The following is a 23,157-nucleotide window of genomic DNA, read 5'->3' as shown; positions in this document are numbered from 1 at the left end:
TTAGCTATAGGAATATATCATATCCGTCAAGTAAAGTATCCTTTATAAAATTATAGCTTTGTGTATTAGTGAATGCTGAGACGGACTGGCCATCATCCACATTTGGCTCCTACTTGCCTCCCACTGCTGCTGAGCGAGACTCTGTCCCACTGGATTAGATTACGTGTGTTTGAAAATGAATGGATGAGTGGATGTCTATTTTTGGACCATCCTGAGAGGTCGAACAATATTCATTTACAATATGGGTGAATCTGTCATTCTTCTAAGGCCTTTGGTTTACTCTTTTCTCTGACCCTGTCTTTAGCAGAGTTACTTCAGTTTTGCATTTTAATGTATAACTGCATTAAGTTTGTTAAAAAGTTACAAAATCAAAATTACTGATGTGATGAAGCACTTAATATGCGATCCATAGAAATATGTTTTACCAGGCCATTTACTTCTTATGGAACCCCTGAAGTGACATGGGTGAAAAAAAATTTTTTGGATGAGACGAAAAAACAATTTTGGTGGGAGGAGGAAACTCAACATGACACATTTTTGCATTTTCTCGGCATTGAACACACTCTGTGCATCTGCTGTGAGAATAAGTGAGACTGTGCCACTAACGCAGCTAACGACGACACCCGATCGTCTTTACAGTCATTACAAGTACAGAATACCTTCCTGCAGTACACAGCTCAGTACACAGCTGGATGTTTGAAGCAGGTCTGGGTGTTGGTTACTTATAATCACTGTCTCAGTCATTGTCACAGCAGATGGCACAATCAGACTACAAGTACAGTGAAACACAGCACATAAACTTAGCATGAAGTTGACTGAAACACTGCATCTTCAGTGAGAATGAGTCGGCCTGGGTAAATTTATCAATTGTTCAATTAATCTTTATTTTTTCATTTAAACGATTCAATATTGATTCTTAAAGTCTCAAGATAGATCTTGAGACTCTCTATCCTCCTCAATTACTATAAAATAGATTTTTGCTTATCTTCGTTTTTGGCATCCAATCCATTAGATGTCGCTAATATGCCACATTCCAGTCACATTGGGTCCAACCTCACTGCCTATTTGCAGAGCTGGTGAGAGGGCTGTCTGTTGTTTCAAAAACCTTTCTACAATCTCCAATGTGCTGTTCCATTTTGTGACTGCATCGATCACAACCTTGTGTTTTGGCAAATCCAATAGACATTGTTTCTCTTTAAGCACGTGGCTAGCTATACTGCTATGGTGGAAAAAGTTTGTAACGTGACTCAAGTGGGCTGTTGTTGGAATTTTCACAGCAACCTGCAATACCAAAGTGAGTGTATGCACAAAGCAGCCAACATGAAGTACTGTATCTCCATAAACTGTACCACAATGTTGTCAGTCACTATGGCTGATTCTTTGTCTTTTATGCTCCATTCATCCAATGCCACTGTCAACAATCATCATCTCTAGATCGTCATTTTCAAACGCTTCCTTTATTGTCTGAGGAGGAACTGTGGAGGAACAAGTTTGAGAGATAGATTAACATGACTGCTACACATGAGTAACTGAAGATATGCATAACTTATAGAATTATGCAAAGACATGAGTCTTCCTGCTGTATCTTTAATTTTGACTAATTCAAAATTATTTTAAATGTCCAATAGGGGAATAAATTTGGCAGTTTAGTAACAGTTCAGTTGAAGGGTGTCTACATGGAGATTAATAACACATAAATAGGTTACTGCATAACATACTTATTGTTTTAGAAGCAATATCTGTTCATTTTATAATAATATTATTCACAAGATGATATAGGTGTTTTATAAAGTAGATGCCATTAAATTAATATTGAATTAAAACAAGGAGCCCCCATAATATCTCTGGACTGTGATGTGGTGATATATATGTTAGATAAATTATGGTGAATTTTGAATGAGTACAGTGTAGTATTTTTTTTAAGAGCAATGAGATTTTGTTCCACATCTTACAAATACTGATGTTAACTGTTCACTGCTAATCAAGTATTGCTTCTTAAATGCCATTCCTTGCTAATGCATATGTTATGAAGTCACTATTCAGACACCCTTCAAATAAAGTGTTACTGAAATTTGTCACATTATATTAATGTTCTCAATGCATGGTTAAGTAATCTCTAAAAAAAGCCAGCACTTCAAACATATCAGTGGATGCTAATTCAATCAAGATAAAATCGATATGGAATCAAATAGGGACATTGTGAACAGAAATCAAATCAAATCAGGACATCAGAGGTAATACCCTGCCCTAGGAATGAGTGACACTGTGCCACTAATGCTGACACCCGATCGGCTTCTTAGATGCAGATAGCACAATCATATAACAAGTAGACTGAAACACAAGCATATAAGCAAAGCATGAAGTTGACTGAAATACTCAACCTGCTGTGTGAATGACTGAAACTGTGATTACAAGTCTTCAACACCCAGCTTTGGTCTGAAGTGTGGACTGACAGAAGATTTATTTGGAACAACCATGAAGAACATCAGTTAGTGGCGTAGTGTCAGTCATTCTCACAGTTAATGTGTTCATTTGCCATTATTTTGTCACCTTTTCACGTGGGCTGTTCGCATATCTTCTCACTAATATTTTCAAACTTCATGTCCCCTGACACTAGACTGGAAGTATTTCAGCAAGAGAACAACAAATTGTGTTGTAATTTTTTTCTCCTATCAAAAAAAATCCTCTCAACCAAATTTTTTTTTCCCATTTAAAAAAAAAAAAATCGCCCATATCACCCATATTACATCAACTGATACTACAAAATGTTTTCAGAACAAAAAAACAAAAAAAAAACCCAGCCAAAATAGGAAAATAATCCTTAAAATATAAAAGTTCATTCTTATATACAGTATTTATGAATGATGGAATGGTCTGGTGGACTATAGGGTTGGTTCCTGGCTTGTGTCGAGTGTTGCTAGTTTGGGCTCCCACATCTATTGACCTTAAAAACTGACAAATAGTTCAGTCAATGAATGGATGGAAAGAAAGTTACTCTATACGTACAATATAAGCAGAGTGCACATTTATACAAGTAATATTTGATTTTTTGATCAAAGCTGATTGATTAAAATGAAAAGAATGCAGTATTTGGTGTTTACTGTTTTTCTTTGTAAAATTTCATAACTGTATAATTTGCCACAAGCTGATCAAAATATAATAATATTGCTGATATACATTACAACTAGGTTGACAGAGAAGAATTTCTCTAGTTATTTCTTCCAAATAGGAATCTGTTTTTTGATATACTTTATTAATCCCTGAGGGGAAACTGCCTTTTCACGTGACCTTTGGAGGTCAGAGAGGAGCTATGGGACTACTTTTTGAATGTAAAATATACAGATGTTTTTATTCAGGGCCACATGATGGCATGGTGGATAGCTCAAGGAGACTAACTGGAAATCCCAGCCAAGTCACTGAGTGCAGCTTGCATATCCTTTCCTGTTTGTGTCATTTTGTTTCTTGGATAGCCTAGTTTTCTTCCTACATCCCAAACATGCATAGGTTAAGCATGTTGGTGAATCTAAAACTAGACTTAGGTGAGTGAGTACGCCCGTGTACATGAATGTATGACGGACTGATTCACTACCCATGACAGGCTCATGAAGGAAACTGAATGGATTCATTCAGCTACTATTAAAAATGTTGCCTAATCCCAAGGCTACATTTATAAGATTGTTATATCCATCCTTCCATTTTCTAATCCAGCCAGAAGCCAACATGCCAGCAGGACTGGGGTCAAAGTGGAAACAAATTAAGGAAAGTGTGCCATCTTGATGCTGGACACACTCATGGCAATTTGCGGATGCCAGTCATAAGCCCTTAAAGCTAACTGCAGTAAGCAAAAATATAGTACGTATAATTTTTTGTTCCCCATAAATCATCCTTAGCACATAAATCATCTTGCTTATATTTACTCTACTTTAGAAAATAATTTATATGCTATGAATAAAATATTTTTCACTTTCTGAATTCCCTTTTTATTCTCAACTACAGTAAGAACAAATGTATTTTTATGATTTGCTATTTTTTTGTCCTCAGAACAGTTTGATTTCAAAAGGAAGGCCAACATAAAGCAACTTCCTTTATTATTAGTTTGGGGACTGTTATTGATTTTAAGGAAAGTAGAAAGCATTGGCTTGCTTTTAAAATGATTAAAGCCGGATGCTTTTAATGTGCGCCTGTGGTCTGCCGAGTCTTCTATAATTTAAACACTCCTCCCCACTTTCAAACACCACTTTTTATGTCAATGCAGGTTTAGGATTGTCTTTCCTTAATATGCAAACCACATTTTCTTCAGATGAGGAATCTCACTTATTTAAGAATTCTCTTCCAGGGGCTGATAAAGTCCACACGTGCTAGTCTATCATTTTCTGTCCCTCAGAGGATAAAGGTTGTGGATGTGAACAAGGTCATACTTTGTAAAATAGATCTTAAATAATTAAGTAACTAATTATAATAACTGTATCTTTGAATGTCCCTCCCTGTAGCTTGGGGGACCTTAAAAGTTTGTGTCATCCCTCCTGCTGATCTGCTGAATGTTGAGACTGCACAGTGACACTTGCCTTTATTTAGTTAATGTTTTAATGTGCTCATTGACGTAATCCCCCAGTGAGCTTCTAATGTGTGCTGTTTGCTATAAGCTCATCCTCTCTAGTTTTATCCTGCACTTTTCTGCACTGCTGATTTGATTGAGACTGACTCGTCCTCAGCAGACACCAAGGGGGGCAGCCTACTGTCTGCTGATAATAATGAAACTGCAGATCCACTGGAGATACTTGTTTTATTATTGCCAGAGCAGATTTTTAGAAAGACTCATTTTTATATATGTTAACTCTCTATTGTAAATAATTTATTTACAAATATTTGGTCTGGGTTAAAGTGTAATATCTAAACAATTGTTTAATGTGAACAGTAAGATATGTAGATACATGCTTTTTAGCATATCATCAGTGATGTTACCTGGGTTCATCAAGTGTTTTGAGTCTTTCAATGTCTGAAACCCTTGCTCAGCTGACCCAACCAGGGTTGATCAGACCATGGTTTGTTCTCAGATGGCACTTGTTCTCCTTATGGACCTCCTCTCCTGACCTAGAGCCATCTCAAGGTCCTTTCTGCTGCCTCCATGATTCTTTGATTCTGGTGGCTCTTCTCCTCCTTCTCTCCTCAACCTCAATGGGTATACACCGTGTCTTCCAACCCTGTTTATGGCAGTCCAGCCAAAGATTCTCATACCAGGCCCTCTTCCTCTCATGTGCCTCCTCTAGTCAGTTGACCCATGGGACCATCAGCTTCAGAAAAACAATGATCTCTGTTGCTTCTGAATCAAGAAGGATGTCTGGCTTCAAGGAAGTTAATGTGATGTGCCAAGGAAATTCTACATACTTTTCCTATTTCCACATGGAGCACATGTTTGTCTGTTTAGTTAGACATGTTCTTCATATGCTGTTAATTTCTATGCAGATATCTTTACGATGCCAGGTGCCCTGCCGTAGAACCTTTGGAGTGCAGCTCAAGAAGTTCTCCAATGTTGCTCTGCTTGGGCATTGTGGACAAACTGGAGATTCCACTGTGCTCCAGCTAAATAGATTAAATGGACTCGGCAAGATTATATACTCTGTCTGCACCAGGACCTTCATTTGCTCAGGTTTCGCCATCCATAAGTCAGACCATGTCATGTGATAATTGTTATGTAGGAGCAAAAAATCATGTAACAACTTGATGAATTACATTGACCTTTGGTAATGATGTTGGAAACAGAAAACTATCATCTTTTAAATTACTGCATATAGAGCTTTTATCTCCAAGGAGCTGTAATATTGTAGAAAATAGCACAGCAATAAAATGTTTTATGATCATTCTAAATTTTGTTCTGCTGTACTTGGTTGGGTGCCTTGCTCATATATGCAATATAAAATTAACATACTTTCTTTTGCCATTAACATAATAATCCACCTTCTTCACCAGTAAACCTTCACCCAGACTAACCCCTCAACTATTGATTCATGTGTCTGCTGTGGTGTGGCTTGCTGCAAATCTTGATTATTGATCAGTTTTCCAGGACTCACACAACAATGCCTGGACCATCTATGGATACTGCTTAGCAGATAACCACCATCCTCCTTTTATGGTAGATGCCTAACGCTAAAGCCAGCAAGTCCACAATTGAGCTCATAATGGGAGAGGAATAAGAAAGACACAGGAACACCCCTTCATCCTGGGTCATCCCTAAATTCACTAAATGGGCCTCTAAAATTAAATAGCATTAATAGGGCTTCTTCTGGTTAGTAGTCTTGCTCTCTGGTTAGTGAATATATCATAAAGATTCCTTTCTCACCAATGTGGTACATCTTTATCTTATGTTCTTTTTCTTGAAACATCAGCTCATGTTTTGTAATAAAAGGCAATCATACTCAAAATGTTAGACATCCACAACTATCATGAGCTACAGAGATCAAAACACCAGTACTTTAGGGTAGGGCAAAAGAGAAATTGTTAGGTCAACATAGGTCAAGTATATGGAATTAATGCAGGTAGTTTACCAGCTACAAAATGCAAAGAAGAGTCAAGGGTAAATTTCAAAGCTAAGTCATTGCTTAATGAAACCTTATTTTTATTTTTTGGTTTTCTTCATTTCATTGAACTGGTTCATGCTGTCATGATTTTAACATAACGATCAAAAATGTTAGATATGAGACAATGTCTTGGTCTTTTATACTGGGAGGAGGTTATCTTATGCACCACCCTGCTTAGCCCACATGGCTAGCAAGAGCCACTGGTGGTAGAAACAGCATGGCAGCACCCATAAAACAATGCACAAAATAACAATAAAAAAAAATTAAAACAAGAAGACAGGAAAAATACAATAAATTAGAGGGTGTGGGCACAGCAGTGAAAGCTAGGATGAAAGGTGCATGGAAGAACAAGAGTTGTCCCCCATTCTGACTCCTAAAGGAGTCTCTCTGGCATTGACAGAAAAAGTGTATGAAAGCCATGTGCATTATATGCACTAGGGAATCCATTCCCGGGAATGAAACTGCTGTAATTCTCGGGAAAACGAGAACGGCCAAGCTCGCATATATAGCGTGTAAAAGTGTAAAAATCGATCAAGAAATAACAGAGTTATAGTTGAAAATAATTAAGGTGGCGCCATTGCTACAGTTTGCACTTCATCAGACAATAGCTTTGAACAGCAACTTGAAATTGCAATGCGTCAGTCTGTTGCATCCACATTATCTGTGCCAAGAAACTTGCCATCACAGAATGATGACAAGAAACTGGGTGTATCAGTAAAAGCTGAAATGGCGGGGTTTCAGAGCAACGGCAAGCGCAGGCATTGTTTAAAACAAGTCTATCAGTATCTGATGATTGTGTTGCCTACTTCAGTAGAGGCACAGCGTGCTTTCTCAGCGGCTGGCGTACTTCTGCACGAAGGTACGCTCTTGCCAGGATGACTGCATGCTGGACACGTTAATAATAATAATAATAATTCATTACATTTATATAGCGCTTTTCTCAGTACTCAATGCGCTATCCACACAGGGAAGAGCCGGGAAGCGAACCCACAATCTTCCACAGTCTCCTTACTGCAAAGCAGCAGCACTCCCACTGCGCCACCTGTGAGGACGTTGTACTTTCTATGCTCTTATTACCACAACTAAAGATACATGTACTTATATGACAGTATGAACTGCTTGTAGATAAGGTTAGTCTTTTATTTGTGTCAACATATTGCAGTAGTTTTATTAAAAATAAGTGTCGGTCGTTCTAAAACCGTTCACATATGAGATGCCCATGCACTGTGTCATGCCCGGGAACGCGGGATTCCCGGGAATGAAATGCAGGATTCCCGAATTCCCGGGAATGGGTTCCCTAATATGCACTATGGGAGTGACTAATGAAGGCAGATCATGAAACAAATCTAGAAAGAACAGAGATGAGAAAGATCAGATGGCATTGTGGAGTGTCACAGATTGAGAGGAAGATGAATACTGTGTTACCAGAAAGACCTGTTGTGAAGACAAAAGAGGTTGTGTTGAGGAGAAAAAGACTAAGGTGATTTGGGCATGTGGAGTGACTGGGAGTTGATGACATGAAGAGATGTACCAAAATGGAGATCCAGAAGGGTGTGAAGAAAATGTGATTGGAGGTGGTGTCAGAATACATGAAAAGAATGAATAACACCCCAATGGATACCCAAGAAAGTGATGAAGATAATCAATGCAAGCAATTGACCCTTACACTGTTTTAGACATTTTTTTAGTAATATTACACATTGTTTTGTCAAGTGCTCTCCAAGGATGATCATGAATAGTGCTACTATAGCTACAATAAAGACTGAACATTTTATATGTGGTTAGTATAAATACTGATAATAACATCACAGAAAAAAGTCTAACAGCTACCATGTGGTACTAAAGCATGTCTGCCTTCACCCAGAACACTGTTTCCTCTAATATCACTAATAAGGTAAACACCCAGAAGTAATAGTTCATCTAAGATGCTCTAGCATTGACAAAAAGGCTCTGGAGTTTGTCTGCTATACTGTGACATTTTCTTTTTTTACAGTTTCATTGATGGCAACAGAGGAATATGAAGAACTGCGAGAGAAACTGGAGCTGGAGCAGAGTTTGAGGCAGAAAGCTGAGGCCTATGCACATGAGGTGTGTGACAAGAAACATTGCTTTTTCATATCTACTGCTAAACAAATTAAGTAGAAATAATGATTGTGAACAAATTGGTATGGAAGTAAATAAAAAAAATTCACTCATAACACTAGTTACCAGGATTGTGACGTTTGTTGGTGCTTACATCTTTTTTTCTAATTCTACTTTGAGATGGTTTAATTATGAATTCTTGTAGTCCTGCCTTTTCTATTGCCATATTAGTTGCTATGTATATGTGAATTCACTTAAGCATTAATCAGCTCTGCAGTAAACCTATAGGTGCTTGTAAATATGGTGGTAGGTAGACAATGTAACATGCCACCTTACATTTGTGTCCATTCAAACTTGTTTCTTCACCCTACTGGAGAGTTTGATATGATTGATATTTAACTTTGTCCCACTTCTTTATATATGAATGCAAGGCTAAGATATACAGAACATAAAAGGCAGTTCAGTACCTGTTGTCTATATGACCTATTAAGAAGCATTTTTTGCATTGTTGCAATGTTTATTTATGGTTTACTGGAGTGAGACATGGCTAGTGAAGGCAGAACATGAAGCATTTTGTAGAGGGCTTAGCCGAAAATGAAGAAGTGAAAATGCAGAGTTTCAGTGATTGAGAATAAAATGAGTGGAGAGTTAAGAGACATGGTAGACATAGAGTCAATAAGACATGCAATCATAACTATATCTTACATGCCATACACAAAAGGAAACCAGACAGTTGATTGTGATTGCATGGTTGGCTAATAGCTAAAGTGCCCAAATATCTCAACCAAACTCTTTTTAAGAGCAGTTAAGGTTTCTGTTTCAGTTTTGTGACTCTGCTGTAGTTTCTTCTACTTTCCAATTACCTTTTGCATTTAGAATTGCTTCTTGGGTTTCTCTCTCCCTTACTTTTCACTGGGGCACTTCATTATATGATTTAGTTGAGGTGGTTTTGGCATGTAGAGTGTAAAGCAAATAATAACTGGGTCAAGAGATGCAGTAAGTTAGAGGTGAAGAGGATGAAGCCAAGAGAGAGTGGTAGAAGTCATGAAGGGAACCAGAAGATGTCATGAGAATAATACATTTCATCCCTGAGAATACTAAAATCCTAGGAATCTGAAGGGAATAAAGTTTGGGGACAACTTGCCAACCCAGGTACACAAAAATTATGTCTGCTGACAATAACACCTTGTGAGTCTGTATTAATAAAACCTAGCCACAGGGGATGCAAAAACCAGTGTGTTTCTTCATGCTGGTCCAAAGCCTGGATAATTGGGTAGGGTTACATCAGGAAGGCATTCGGTGTAAAATTTTGCAAGATCAATATGCGGACAACAATATAGATTTCCATTCCGGATCACTCGAGGCCCAGGTTAACAATGGCCGCCACCAGTGTTGTTAGCCAACAGGGTGCTGGCAGAAATTAGGCTACTGTTGGCCAAAGAAGGAGAAGAAGAGGGGAAAGACATGTCCAGAGGCAGGAGGAGAGGAGGAAGGTAAAGAGAGTGGAAGTGAGGGTAGGAACTTTGAGTTTTGGCAGTATGACTAGTAAGGGGAGAGAGTTAGCTGATGTGATAGAGAGAAGGAAGATTGATATATTATGCGTACAAGAGACTAAATGAAGGGGAAGTAGGATACGGTGGATCAGAGACGTGTTCAGTTTGTTCTATCCTGGTGTGGATGGGAGGAGAAATGGGGTAGGGGTTATCCTGAAGGAACAGTATGTCAAGAGTGTTTTGGAGGTGAAAAGAGTGTCAGGCAGACAGACTGCTGATTACAAAACTGGAAATTGGAGGTGTGATGATGAATGTTGTTTTGGTTGCATATGCCCCACAAGTTGGTTGTGTGATGGATGAGAAAGAAGATTTCTGGAGTGAGTTGGATGAAGTGGTGGAGAGTGTACCCAAGGGGGAGAGAGAGAGTGGTTATTTGAGTGGATTTCAGTAGACGTGTTGGTGAAGGGAACAGAGGGGATGAGGAGGTGATGGGTAGGTATGGTGTCAAGGAGAGGAATGCAGAAGGTCAGATGTTAGTAGATTTTGCAAAACATGGCTGTAGTTAGGATATAGTGGGTTGGATAATGGATGGATGGATGGCTGTTGTGAATACATATTTTAAGATGATGGAGGAACATAGGGTGATGTACAAGAGAGGAAAAAGTTGCACACCGGTAGATTATATCCTATGCAGGTTAGTCTAAAGGAGTAGTTAGGCAGGATAGGATGGTGCTCTGTAGGATGACATTGGAGATCAAGAAGAGGAGGAGAGTGAGGGCAGAGCCGAGGATCAAATGGTGGAAGTTGAAAAAGGAAGACTGTAAGGTTGAATTCAGGGAGGAGCAAAGACAGACACTGGGTGGCAGTGAAGAGTTACCAGACAACTGACAACTACAGCAGAAGCAGTAAGGGTGACAGCAAGAAGGGTGCTTGGCATGACCTCTGGACAGAGGAAGGAGGAAAAGGAAACCTGGTGGTGGAATGGGGAGGAATAGGAGAATATACAGAGGAAGAGGTTGGCAAAGAAGAAGTAGGATAGTCAGAGAGATGTGGAAAGTAAACAGGAGTAAGGAGATAAGGCTTAAGGTGAACAATGAGTTGGTGCAATCAATGTGGAGGTGGAATTACATCAGGGATCGGGTCTGAGTCCTTTCTTATTTGTAATGGTGATGGACAGGTTGACAGACAAGATTAGACAGGAGTCCACATGGACTATGATGTTTGCTGATGACATTGTGATCTGTAGCGAGAGTAGGGAGGTGGAGATATGCTCTAGAGTGGAGAGGAATGATGGTCGGTAGGAACAAGACAGAATACAAGATGCAGGAAGTAGAATTGGCTAAGGTGGATGAGTTTAAATACTTGAGATCAACAGTACAGAGCAATGGGGGTTGTGGAAGAAAGGTGAAAAAGAGAATGCAGGCATGGTAGAGTGGGTGGAGAAGAGTGTCAGGAGTAATTTGTGAAAGATGGGTACCAACAAGAGCGAAAGGTAAGGTTTCTACATGACAGTAGTAAGATCAGCTATTTTATATGGTTTGGAGACGGTGGCACTGTCCAAAAACAGGAGACAAAGCTGGAGATGGCAGAGTTAAAGATGTTAAGATTTGCATTGGGTGTGGCGAGGATGGACAGTATTAGAAATGAGTACATTAGAGGGTCAGCTCAGGTTGAACGGTTTGGAGAAAAAGTCAGAGAGGCGAGATTACGTTGGTTTGGACATGTGCAGAGGAGAGATACTGGGTATATTACGAAAAGGATGCTATGAATGGCGCGGTCGGGTAATGGAAAAGAGGAAGGCCTAAAAGGAGATTATGGATGTGGCGAGAGAGGACATGCAGGTGTGATAGAGCAAGATGCAGAGGACAGGAGGATATGGAAGAAGATGATCAGTTGTGGTGACCCCAAACGGGAGCAGCCGAAAGAAGAAGAAGAAGAAGAGTCTGTGTTAATAGGCCAAATCTGTACTGAGAAGAAATCTAAGTAAATTTCACAATGTGATTCTTCTCTTTTTAATCCTTGTAAGTTAATTGTCAGCAGGGGCTCTTCTCATAAATGATTTTGATTATGCAAAATTCAAATGATATTTTATATATTTTTACATTTTGAAAAGTATGCTGTTTTACATCTCTAGCATCCTGGGACTTAGAAACAGTGTTTGTCAGTTTAGAAGGCATGCTGGTTCTGCTTCCACTTTCCAAAGACACTTGCTGTAGTTTAATTGTAGACTGTAAATTGGACTGGTGTGAATAACTGTACCCTGTGATGAAGTGATGCCCCATCCAGGGTCAGGTCCCCTGTGATGGTCAATGGTAGAAAGTAATGATATGTCATTTTAGGAAATGCAGAGTGTGCAAGTTATCTGGAAGTGATGAAGCAAGCAGAAAACCAAAAAGCTTTAGAGTTAAGGTGATTTATTTTGTTTTTATTATGCTTCTTAATTTCCACCTTGAAGACAAATAGTAAGAAGATAGTTTCATCCAGCATCCTATGAATATCATGATAATTAAATATACTGTATTTCTTTATAATTCAATATATATTAAGAACACACAATATCGATTAGATTTTTAGGGAATTTTATGTTACCTAAAATTCACATCTAAATATCAAGACAAGTATTAAAACAGTGTAGTATTTTCACAAGCCCTGGTGACCTGTTATAGTGTGCACATACTGTATATGAATGAGCATGGATTCACTGACATATATGATTTAGTGTTGCAAAAAAATAATAGGACAGTTTTATAAACTGATATTAAGAAATTCAGCCTCAGGTGCTGTGCTAAATAATAAAAATGAATGTGAAATACAGTGAGGTCCATAAGTATTTGGACAGTGACACACTTTTCATAACTTTGGTTCTGTACACTGCCACAATGGATTTGAAATAAAGCAATCATTATGTGATTTGAAGTTTTGACTTTCAGCTTTAATGTAAGGAGTTTACCAAAAATATTGTATGAGCTGTACATACTGTGAAAGTAAACCAAGTGGGAGATTCTTCAAAGGCCAAGTTGATCAACTGACCTCAAAACAACTAGACATGCATTTCACTTGCTGAAGACAAAACTGATGGCAGGAAGACTAACGAACAAACAGCACCTGAAGACATCTGCAGTAAAGGCCTGTCAAAGTATCACTAGTGTGGAAACCCAGCACTTGGAGATGGCTATGGGTTCCCATCTTCAGGCAGTCATTGAATGTAAAGGTTTTTCAACCAAATATTGAAAATGATCATTATATATATGATTATGTTAGCTTGTCCAAATACCTTTGAGCCCCTGAAAATAGAGGGTCCATATATAAAAATGTCTGTGTTTTCTAAACAGCTCATACAATGTTTTTGTTAAACCCTTTGAATCAAAGCTGGAAGTCTACTTGTACACTTCAATCACATTTTCATTACTTTGTTACAAATCCATTGTGATGATGTAAAGAGCCAAATTTATGAAAATTGTGTTACTGTCCAAGTACTTATGGACCAGACTGTAGCAGTGATCAACATTGTAGCTATGAACCAATTTCTCTTTTAAGATGTAATTAAGAGATAAAACAATGGCTTTATAGGAATACTGCAACCCAAAATGGTATTTTTATATGTTAATAACCTGTATGTAGTTTGTAGTAAAAAAAAAAATTTAATCTCATAATTCAATGCAGAATGAAAGAAAGTTTATGATATAATAGAATCCAATGGTGATAAATGTACAATGGCAAACAAAAATGTCCACGGAAAAAAGAAAAAATTCTTGTGTTGTTCATGTTGCATAGTCCTAATGTCCATTATCCAGATGAATGCTCAAAACGTACAAAACGTGTACATTTTTTTACTAAAACATTCTATTATAATATTAACCAGTAAAGGTGCACTGCATGATAACGTGCAGTGAATACACTTGACTTGAGAATTCCTACTTTTCATACTCTTTCTCTGTATGTTTAGTATTCATTTGCTTAAAGGTTGATGCGCTTGCTGCTTCCTGAGCAGATCTTCTTTTCTCCACCCTAGTGGCCCACTTTTTCTTTTTTTTGCGTAGGCATCTTTTCGCATTAAAGCTAATTAAGTCAGTGTTTGTGTTGCAATTACGTAGTACGTTTTCCTTAATTTTTCACTTAAGTCTTCAATCTGCCTCAAAAATGATTTAAGAGATGAAGAGGTAGGGAAGTGATGGCAAAGGTGGTAGGGAATGAGAACGGTGCCCGTACACATGCGGCACATGGCCGCCCTGCTGGCTGCTGCCGAGAGTTGATTCTACAATAAAATAAAATAAAAAGAGGAATAACCTTGGAGGTCAATAATCACCCTGAAACCGGATAGTAGACATCACGTAGTATATGTGTATCAAATTTCAGGTCAATAGGTCAAACGGTTTTAGAGCTACAGGTGATTTAAAATCCTGGACAGACAAATGGACAGCCATGGTAGCGTATTATAAAAGAAGATGAGGAGGATGAAACAAATCCTTCAGTAGGTCTGCATTTCGACACACAGTGTTTTAATGTCTGCATTACACAATACAGTTTTAATTGTAATAAACTTGCTTTTACATCATTCCTCATTCACATAACTGTCCATTCCGCTTCTTGCCTTTTTACCACACCATTTGATTATATAAGATGAAATCTCGCCAGCATTAAAATAGCATCTACTGTAGAGTAATGGGGTTAAGCCAGTTCTACACAATGCGTACAATTCCACAGTACCTTGTTGGGCTGTGACTCGCCAAGAAAGGTGACAGTTCAACCATCTTATTCAAAAAGGACTGAACATTCCTAAATATATTGGCAGAGCAGGTAGAGATCGCTCATAAAAATCATGCCCTTCTTCTTGTTTTCTGCCTCAGCCTTCTTATCTGTTTTGTGTAGCTCACGCATGGAACACTAGCAGGGAAAATGAGAAGTATAATTCAGATGAGGGTGATGCACAAGCATTTTCATGTTGGGCCTTGAGACATCCATCATCTAAAGCTCCCCTCGACATTTTCTTTTTTTCCCTTTTGACTTTGCTTTCTTTTTTTGGATTTACAAATTTAGTTTTGTGCCTAATTTTCTTCTGGTGTTCTGGTGTTTGAACATTTTCAAGTTTTTTTTGATGCTGTTTATGGATTTGTCATTTGTATTTTTTTAAAGTATCTCTCTGCCTGTTGATGTTAACCTCCTGTCCTGTTTGGACTACAGACAGATTTTCTTATTTAGCACCATGTAGATTTATGGGGGTCCTACAATGGACTGGCGCCTTGATGAGTGCATAATATTACTGTTGTCTTTGAAAATATGCTTTTGTGCTATGACCTGATTCAGATCCACATTACACAAACCTCAAGTCTTTGTGTGCCCACTGTTGCACCTGTATTTTTAAGCACAGAGTCCGGATGGACAGCCGCTGAGCTGTGTTATGTGTATATCTATGCTTAACTTTTGATCAGATGATAAAGACTTTACACCCTTTTCCTGTAACAAGCAGGATCACCTAGTCCCATCAGTCCACAATTAAGTACTTAACAAGGGGTTACTGTTAGCAGATTTCAAAGACAGACTGGGGCATGTTTTGTAGCTTTAGGCAAAGAAAGTCATGGAAAATGTATTTGATAAAAATGAATAAATCTGAGGATTGAGTTAATTGGATGTGACAAATATGATGCTATCTTAATAAATGAGATATTGATTCAGTCAAAAGACCAAGAACAACAACAGGGAGAGCACAGATGCATTACAGATGCCTGCTTATCATTTTGGAGTTTTTATTTTGCTGCCATCTATTCTTTTTCTGAATCTACTTAGTACAAAATACAGTAGATGGCTAGCCTGGGAATAAACCATGCGTTAATAATTTATTTCGTAAGAAGTACCTCACCAACAGGAATTTATTTCACAGAATCGATTGAAGCATATATCCAGTGCAGAAGAGGTACTAGTAAATTTAAAGACATCCATGCAAGATTATTGCAATCCTGGTATGAAAGTGTGAAGTTGTCTGTATTCATTTCTCCTGCAGTGGTATGGCATTCAACAGAATTAGGTGGAAAGTAAGAACAAACAGAGGATGGGATACTATTCCATTGCAGGGCACACACAACTTCATTCACAAGAGGTCAAGTTAATACCAGCACATGGCCCTGCATGCAAATCTTTAGGATTTAGGAAGAAACTCGGAGTAGTACAGCTTTAGCTGGATCAGAATTTACAGTGTTATTACAAGTATTCTAGACTAAATTGTCTTCTTTGTGTTGGTGCTTAGTATTAGTGCACAGCACTGAATATCAGCTAATTATAGTCTGCACTCATATGATAGATAGATAGATAGATAGATAGATAGATAGATAGATAGATAGATAGATAGATAGATAGATAGATAGATAGATAGATAGATAGATAGATAGATAGATAGATAGATAGATAGATAGATAGATAGATAGATAGATAGATAGATAGATAGATACTTTATTAATCCCGAGGGGAAATTCACATTATATATATACAGTGTATAGTGCTGGGAGTAATAATGATGTCTGTTAACAGATGCTGATCAAACAAAAAGAGGCAAATCGGCAGAGTATGATCCTGCTTCAGCAGGCTGATCCCAGTGTGCAGCTGCTCAAAGCCCTTGAAGATGTGGCTAAAATTACCAAGGAGTTGGAAGAAGAAAGACTTCAACATCGTGAAAAGGTATGCTGCTATGGTTGCACTTAACAAGAACATAAGCACAACTTTGATAACAACAACCCATTAAGCCCAACATAGCTCAGTAATCTGTATTCCTCTAATGTCTGCGCGTACACTTTGTAATTTTTAGAAATCGTGAGCAACTGGATACTCACACTGCATGTTAGAATTGCCAGTCATATAAATGGTCAAACTGTACGACCCGATTAACATGCCACAAAGTTGGTGCTCCATCTCTATGTGTATAAGGTACCAATGGACAGCTTTACCCATTCAAAAAAATATGATGGCCACAGGTTTCTCAAAATGTCAACAAGTAAAAGAGCTTTATTCCTAATTCTTGCCATATGGTGCCTTGAAAATACAAAGAAAATAAAATAAAAAGGTCTAACTAAAGACACTGATGGCTGAGGAGCAGACAATATGGGCTATTTTACAGAAAGAATTAGAGGTACGTAGACTACCATTGTGTGTGTTTACAGTATTTCACTTCCACTAAAAGTTTCCTAAGATGCTTTTGTCATTGGCCATTTAGCTATACCAGATTTTTTAAATAAAAAATGTGAAAGTATGCATGACAAAGTTAGTACCCAATGTTCAGTAATTGTGATTGATGTGCAATGAAATCCAGTTGTGAGACCGCTCACATTACAAGATAGCCAACTGCAATTTCTCACATAACAGAAATCTTTCTGATTGTAAGACATCCCAATTATAAGAGGCAATCAGGCATCGCAACTTCACTCGTACTACACATGAAGCTGAAATTTGGGCCAAATCAGAAAATCATTCAGAAATCAAGCTTAAAATTCTGCCAAAATGACACAGTGTATGCCTGGCATATCACAGCTATATACAGGGGTGGGCAAAAGTTGGTTTACAGTTGTAAGAACGTGAAAAACAGAGTTTATTCTTGTATTATTTATTTATTAATTATTGTATTATTTGTTTTCTTAAAGTTAATAAAGCTATTGTAATAATCATAAACTGCATTTCTTTTTCCATAAAAACAACCTAATACTTATGTATTAGATCCAGGGCTTGTTGGGAGGATGGGCTGGTAACGCCTTGGGATCCCACAGTATGAGTTAGCAAGTGCGGCTGGGGAAAGGGAGATATGGGCCTCAATGCTAAGACTGTTGCCATCATGACCCGGTTTTGGATAAGTGGTAGAAAATGAATGAATGAATAAATGAATGAAAGGATATTGAAGCATGAGATGCTTAATACCAATAAAACACCTAAATGGATGTTTAAGTAAGTACACAGATAACCAAATAAACAGTGACATTAAGTCAATGTTAAAATAAATAACATCCAATAAAAAAAAAAAAAATGGTTCTTGCCCCATGGTCAGGTATCTTGTGATAGGTGATGGCTCCTTATGATCCTCAATTAGGATATACAGGTTAGAAAAATGGATGGATGGATTGATGGAAATAATAAATATGTTGGATTTGTTTCTCCATCTATCCACTTCTACTTTGTGATGGTGTGGGTCAGCTCCATGTTACCAGTTGCACCCCAGGAACTTCTTGAACTTGCTACCTTCAATAACATACTCGAGGGATGCAGCCATTAACGTGGAGCCAACCCACACCATCACATTTGGTGGCAGCCGTGGGATGAGCTGAGATGGTGAGGACTGAAAACAGGAAGAAGAAACAGTAAGTGGGCTAGGTGCCGGACTTTCAAAAGAATCCATGGACCTAGGCTGGAAGAGGACTTTTAAGAACTGAACTTCTTAATGGACAAAAGAAAAGACAGAGAAAGACTGGAGATGCTGTGAGGACAGTATTGGAAGGAAGGACAGGATGTGGCAGCGTGGCTGAAGGTCCTGCAATAGAACAATGGATTGGCGCTCTACAGGTGGATCACCCCCACTGATTGTCCAGAGGACTGGATGTGTTCAAGGGGTTTCCTCGCTAGGGATCTGAGGTACACCGGAGCAAGTGAAAAGGAAGACAAGAAGACAACTGACCCCAGTCGGTTGTGGCAGCCAAGACTGGAGTCGAGTTGGTGAGGACCGCGGCTTCTAGAGCCTCCGCCAGCTGAGCAAGTAATGAGGGAGCCAGGGAGATAAAGAGGGAGTTGTCCTGGGCCTGTCCAAGAGTGTAAGTAACATTGACCTGACAACTGTGATGGTTTTTATTCTCATTTTAAGTCTTGCTTTTAAACTCAGAGATTGTCACTGTTTTAATAGATTATTTAGTTATTGATTGACCTATTGCACTACACTGCTTTTGAACACTTCATTTCTTTTTTTTTGATGGATTGTTTTAATAAAAGCACTACTCTCTTTTGTACCTACCCCTTGCTTTTGAGTAAGTGTCTTCATTTGCTGGGCTCATCCCTCGGGTACGTTATCGATGGTAGCGGGTTCAAGGGGCTCCTGGGACGCAACCGGTAATGTGGACCCACCCGCACCGTCACACACTTCCACACTTGGTTAATCAGGGTTATGGGACGTCAGGGCTTATGTAATAACTAAAGAGGTAAATATCAGGATAACACTTTTTGCTTTTCACCACTTCATTTGTAAGTTTTCTTTTTGCATCTTACCACACACATTTATATTTTTCCCTTCTGTGTTTTTTAATGATTTTACATTAGAAGGTGTTTTGCCTTTACTTTAATTATGATATTTGGTCATTTAATTTTCCATTACATTATTGCAAAACCCTTTATAGATGCAAGTCATAGTCATTATTAAGCAGCCCACCCACCAAAAATTCAGATATAATTCTGTTCAGAAATTTGCTTTAAGCAGCTGTGGACCACCGGGGTGCGTTCAGCTGCCCTAACCAGACACAGACAGGCAGGACACGAGTTCCAGTCCAGCACACACGTTTATTTACAGCTGGGGAGCGGTTTTCTCTGCTCCCTACAGCACAGTACATAAAACACAGCTCTCTTCATTCTGTTCCTCTCTTTGTCCTTCCCCTCCATTTCTCCAGGCATGCTTCGCCCACCTCCTCCCAACTCTGGCTCCCCAAATGGAGTGAGGTGGCTCCTTCTATTCAGCTCCTGGAAGTACTCCAGGTTGCTCATCAGTATTACCTGGAATCACTCCCAGGTGTGGTGGACATCATCTATAGGGCTTTGCAGCTCCCCCTGATGGCCCCCACAGAACCCAACAGGGCTATACCAAACTCCAAGTCCCAGCGTGCCCAGCGGGAATCTGTGGTGCCACTGCCAACCAGGAGGACTGCCCTCTAGCATCCCAGGGGAGGTAATGCCTCACAGATGCTCTTTTCCCTGGTCCTCCCATCCAGATGGCATCCCAGCCAGGTAATGGCCAAGGCCACCTGTCACACAGCTAATTAACAAATTGTTATCTGTGTTTAAAACTTACTTGTTTGGGGTGAATGCTATAAAAATGTGCAGGTTTTGCTAACTAGTCCAGTATCACTAAGTAGGCCCTGCGAGGGAGGCCGTCAAGGTGATTCCAAAAATTGCTTCTGAAAATTAATTAAGTGGATGAACAACTGAAATACAAAGGCAATTTAAGTGAAGAAACTGAACAATTTTGTACTTTTTTTGAAAAGCTCAGTAATGTATGATAAGTGGAAACACTGAACATGCACTACGTCAGAACTGATCAGACCTGGCAAACACCAACATTTCAGCAGAAACAAAGTGAACCCACTGCTCTTGATAAAAGACTCATGCTCATGCATACATGTTAGATTGCCTAAAGGAGTGTGCTTTGTGTTTGCAAAGCAGGGGGCTTATTCACTTGATTTTAGAGAATATAATATAGTCATAAAAATGGCACTGACTTTTATTGCTTCTTAAATCACATCATTTTAGCTGAGGCAGACTCTTGTGAATTCTTAAGTAGCAGAATCTCTCAAAGCACATAATCCATGTCCTAGAGACATCAATTACAGAATAACCTACCTGGAATTCCTGCCCATTTTCTGTAAATTATGTAAATCTTATTCAGGTTAACGAAAGACAAATGACATGAGATATGCAGTACAGCAAATGTGCTCTGATAGTTGTTTTGTCAGTGGTTCCTCCTGATTAATTGTTTAAGCCTGATAGCCTTTGGCAAAAATGTGTTAAATTCAGACATTTTCAGTGTCAATCCAGCATTTTAGAGGAATCTGAATCTCAATGCAGAACAGTGTACACGAGGCTTATTGTATAAAGAATATGATTATCATTTATATGTCACTGTAGGGCTGTATCACTGTATATATGTGAATGTAAAAAAGCAAGGGTTATTCCCACACTGAAAAATGAAAAAAGGATAGAGAAGGTTACAATGTCTCTAACTTTCCTTTACTTTTTCCTTTTTTTAATTTACAAGTTGTCTACTGGGAAACATAACCATGTTAAATTGTGTTTTTCTGCACTTTATTTCATTCACACTTGAGATAAACACCCAAGCAGCAGTTTTAAGTGATGTTGCCAACAGTTTATGCAAAGCACTTTGCCATTGCTCAAGGTGATGTAATTCAATATAAAGTAAGAGGGCACTGCTAATAAGGTGCAATCAGTTTAAGCCCTTCCCTAACATCATCTTGAACATCAGGTTCAACAGTGTGCAATTACTAAACACAAGAAGGGGTGCACCCCTATTAGCCACCCTAAACTGGAGCAATTATAACTTCTACTCACAATGGATCAGGTCAGGTAAGGTCAGGTTGGGGAGCATGCACTGGTACAGCGTGTTTTGCTACACCCAGCACACAACGAAACAGCTCATGATCCTGTTTGGCAACCTCCATGGCAGACATGTGGTCCAGTCTCACCCTCCAGAAATGACCCTCTATCTGCTGCAGCCAGGTGTTACATGGGTGTCCCTTGGCCTGGTCCATCTGCTCGGATCCTCAACAATGAGGATCTTGCAAGCCGGATTACCCTTGGGGAATCACACCACATGGCCGAAGTGCCATAACTGCCTGCATTTTGAGGGAGCATCAATGTGCCTCATTCGGGACTCCATGAGCAACCGCTCATTCGACACAAGGTTAAACCAGCTGTACCCAAGGATTCTCCGAAGAGACACAGTACTAAAGGAGTCGAGTCTTTGTCTCAGTTCACTGATAGCATCCATGTCTCACAACCATGAGTATCTGTGGTCCATAACCCATATTTGGTGCATAACCCATGACTGCCCTCTCGCTTTGGTGCCCACAGAGTAATAATTCTGAATTTGTCATATGGCGGACCTGGGAATTTTAGAGTTGCAATTGCGTTATTTACGACCTCTGCATGTCCATACTTCCCAAGTGGAAAAGAAAACATGAATGCCCTCATGAAGGCTGATGTTTCAGCAACAAATTCTAGCAAAGAGTTCTATAGTCTGAATCGAAGAAGAAACCGATGAGCAAGAAAAGTGCAACAGGTATGTTGTCATGTCCAAAAAAGGTTCTGATGCTCTTGGCCACAATAAATAGTACTATTACTCCTTGAAAACTACAATTAACAAACTGCACAAAGGAACCATTGAGTGCAATGTACGAACAGAAGCGCATTTCAAACTAACATCGTTTAGTCTGTTATTGTTCATTCTTGCAATATTAATGTTTAACTTCTCAATATTCAGTATTATGGATTAAGGTGATTCATTTAAAATAAATCATTCTAATACATACATGAAATCTATGAAGTGTTACTGTACTTCCTGATCGCAGTGTACATCACCATTTTGGATTGACATCATAATCTGAAATCCGATAACTTCAGACTTGAGATCAGTCCTGAGTTTGCGAGTAGGAATTCTGAGTTCGGGGTACGTTTTCCTTCCATTTTCATAGTATTAGTCAAATTCAGAATGACTTCCAGGCTATTCTTTAAGTATCTAACGGACACTGCCTCCTAGTGGCAGATTACCCATACTGGCACTTGGAATACTTCTCAGGTTACTAGTGTGGGAACCTCTTTTACAATTTGGAGTCCATCTCTCCTTGTTTCTCTGCTCTATGCCCCTTCATCTCTAAAAATATTTATGTTTAAAAGTTTGAATACCAGATATATGTCCATTCACTATATGTTGTTTAAATTCATTAGCACATCATTCATAACACTTTAGACTCCAAACCATTATAAAAAATTATCATTATTATGTGACTTCACTTTAAATTTATGTTTCTTTTTTTCCCATTGACTTCAACTCCTGTTGTCAGTGAAATGAGTACACAAGTTTGACAATAACACCTTTCCTAAAGTCTGAGAACAAAGGTTCTTTTTCCTAGACTTGACCGTGTCTTGCCTATTTTTCAGAGGGACGGCGTTTGATGATTACTGACAATGTGCCGGTGACACAGCAGGGACAATGACTCATGGCAGTGTGCTGGTAGTGTCATCACAGTTGTCTTGTACTGTGA

At 38.8% G+C, this 23,157-nt stretch overlaps 1 protein-coding gene across 3 annotated transcripts in view; it reads left to right on the top strand.

Moving 5' to 3' along the window:
* Positions 1–23,157, top strand: part of shtn3 (shootin 3) — a 136,892-nt gene that overhangs the window by 85,599 nt on the left and 28,136 nt on the right. For all 3 annotated transcript variants that reach the window (XM_051933828.1, XM_051933827.1, XM_028812632.2), the window contains exons 7-8: positions 8,569–8,663; positions 16,673–16,819. In XM_051933828.1, the coding sequence (XP_051789788.1) occupies positions 8,569–8,663; positions 16,673–16,819 (242 nt within the window). The remainder of the gene's footprint in view (positions 1–8,568; positions 8,664–16,672; positions 16,820–23,157) is intronic.

This window comes from Erpetoichthys calabaricus, chromosome 11 (assembly GCF_900747795.2).
Source record: "Erpetoichthys calabaricus chromosome 11, fErpCal1.3, whole genome shotgun sequence".
Taxonomy (NCBI): Eukaryota; Metazoa; Chordata; class Cladistia; order Polypteriformes; family Polypteridae; genus Erpetoichthys; species Erpetoichthys calabaricus.
Note: the sequence above shows the minus strand (reverse complement) of the source record. Positions and strands in the feature narration are given on the sequence as shown.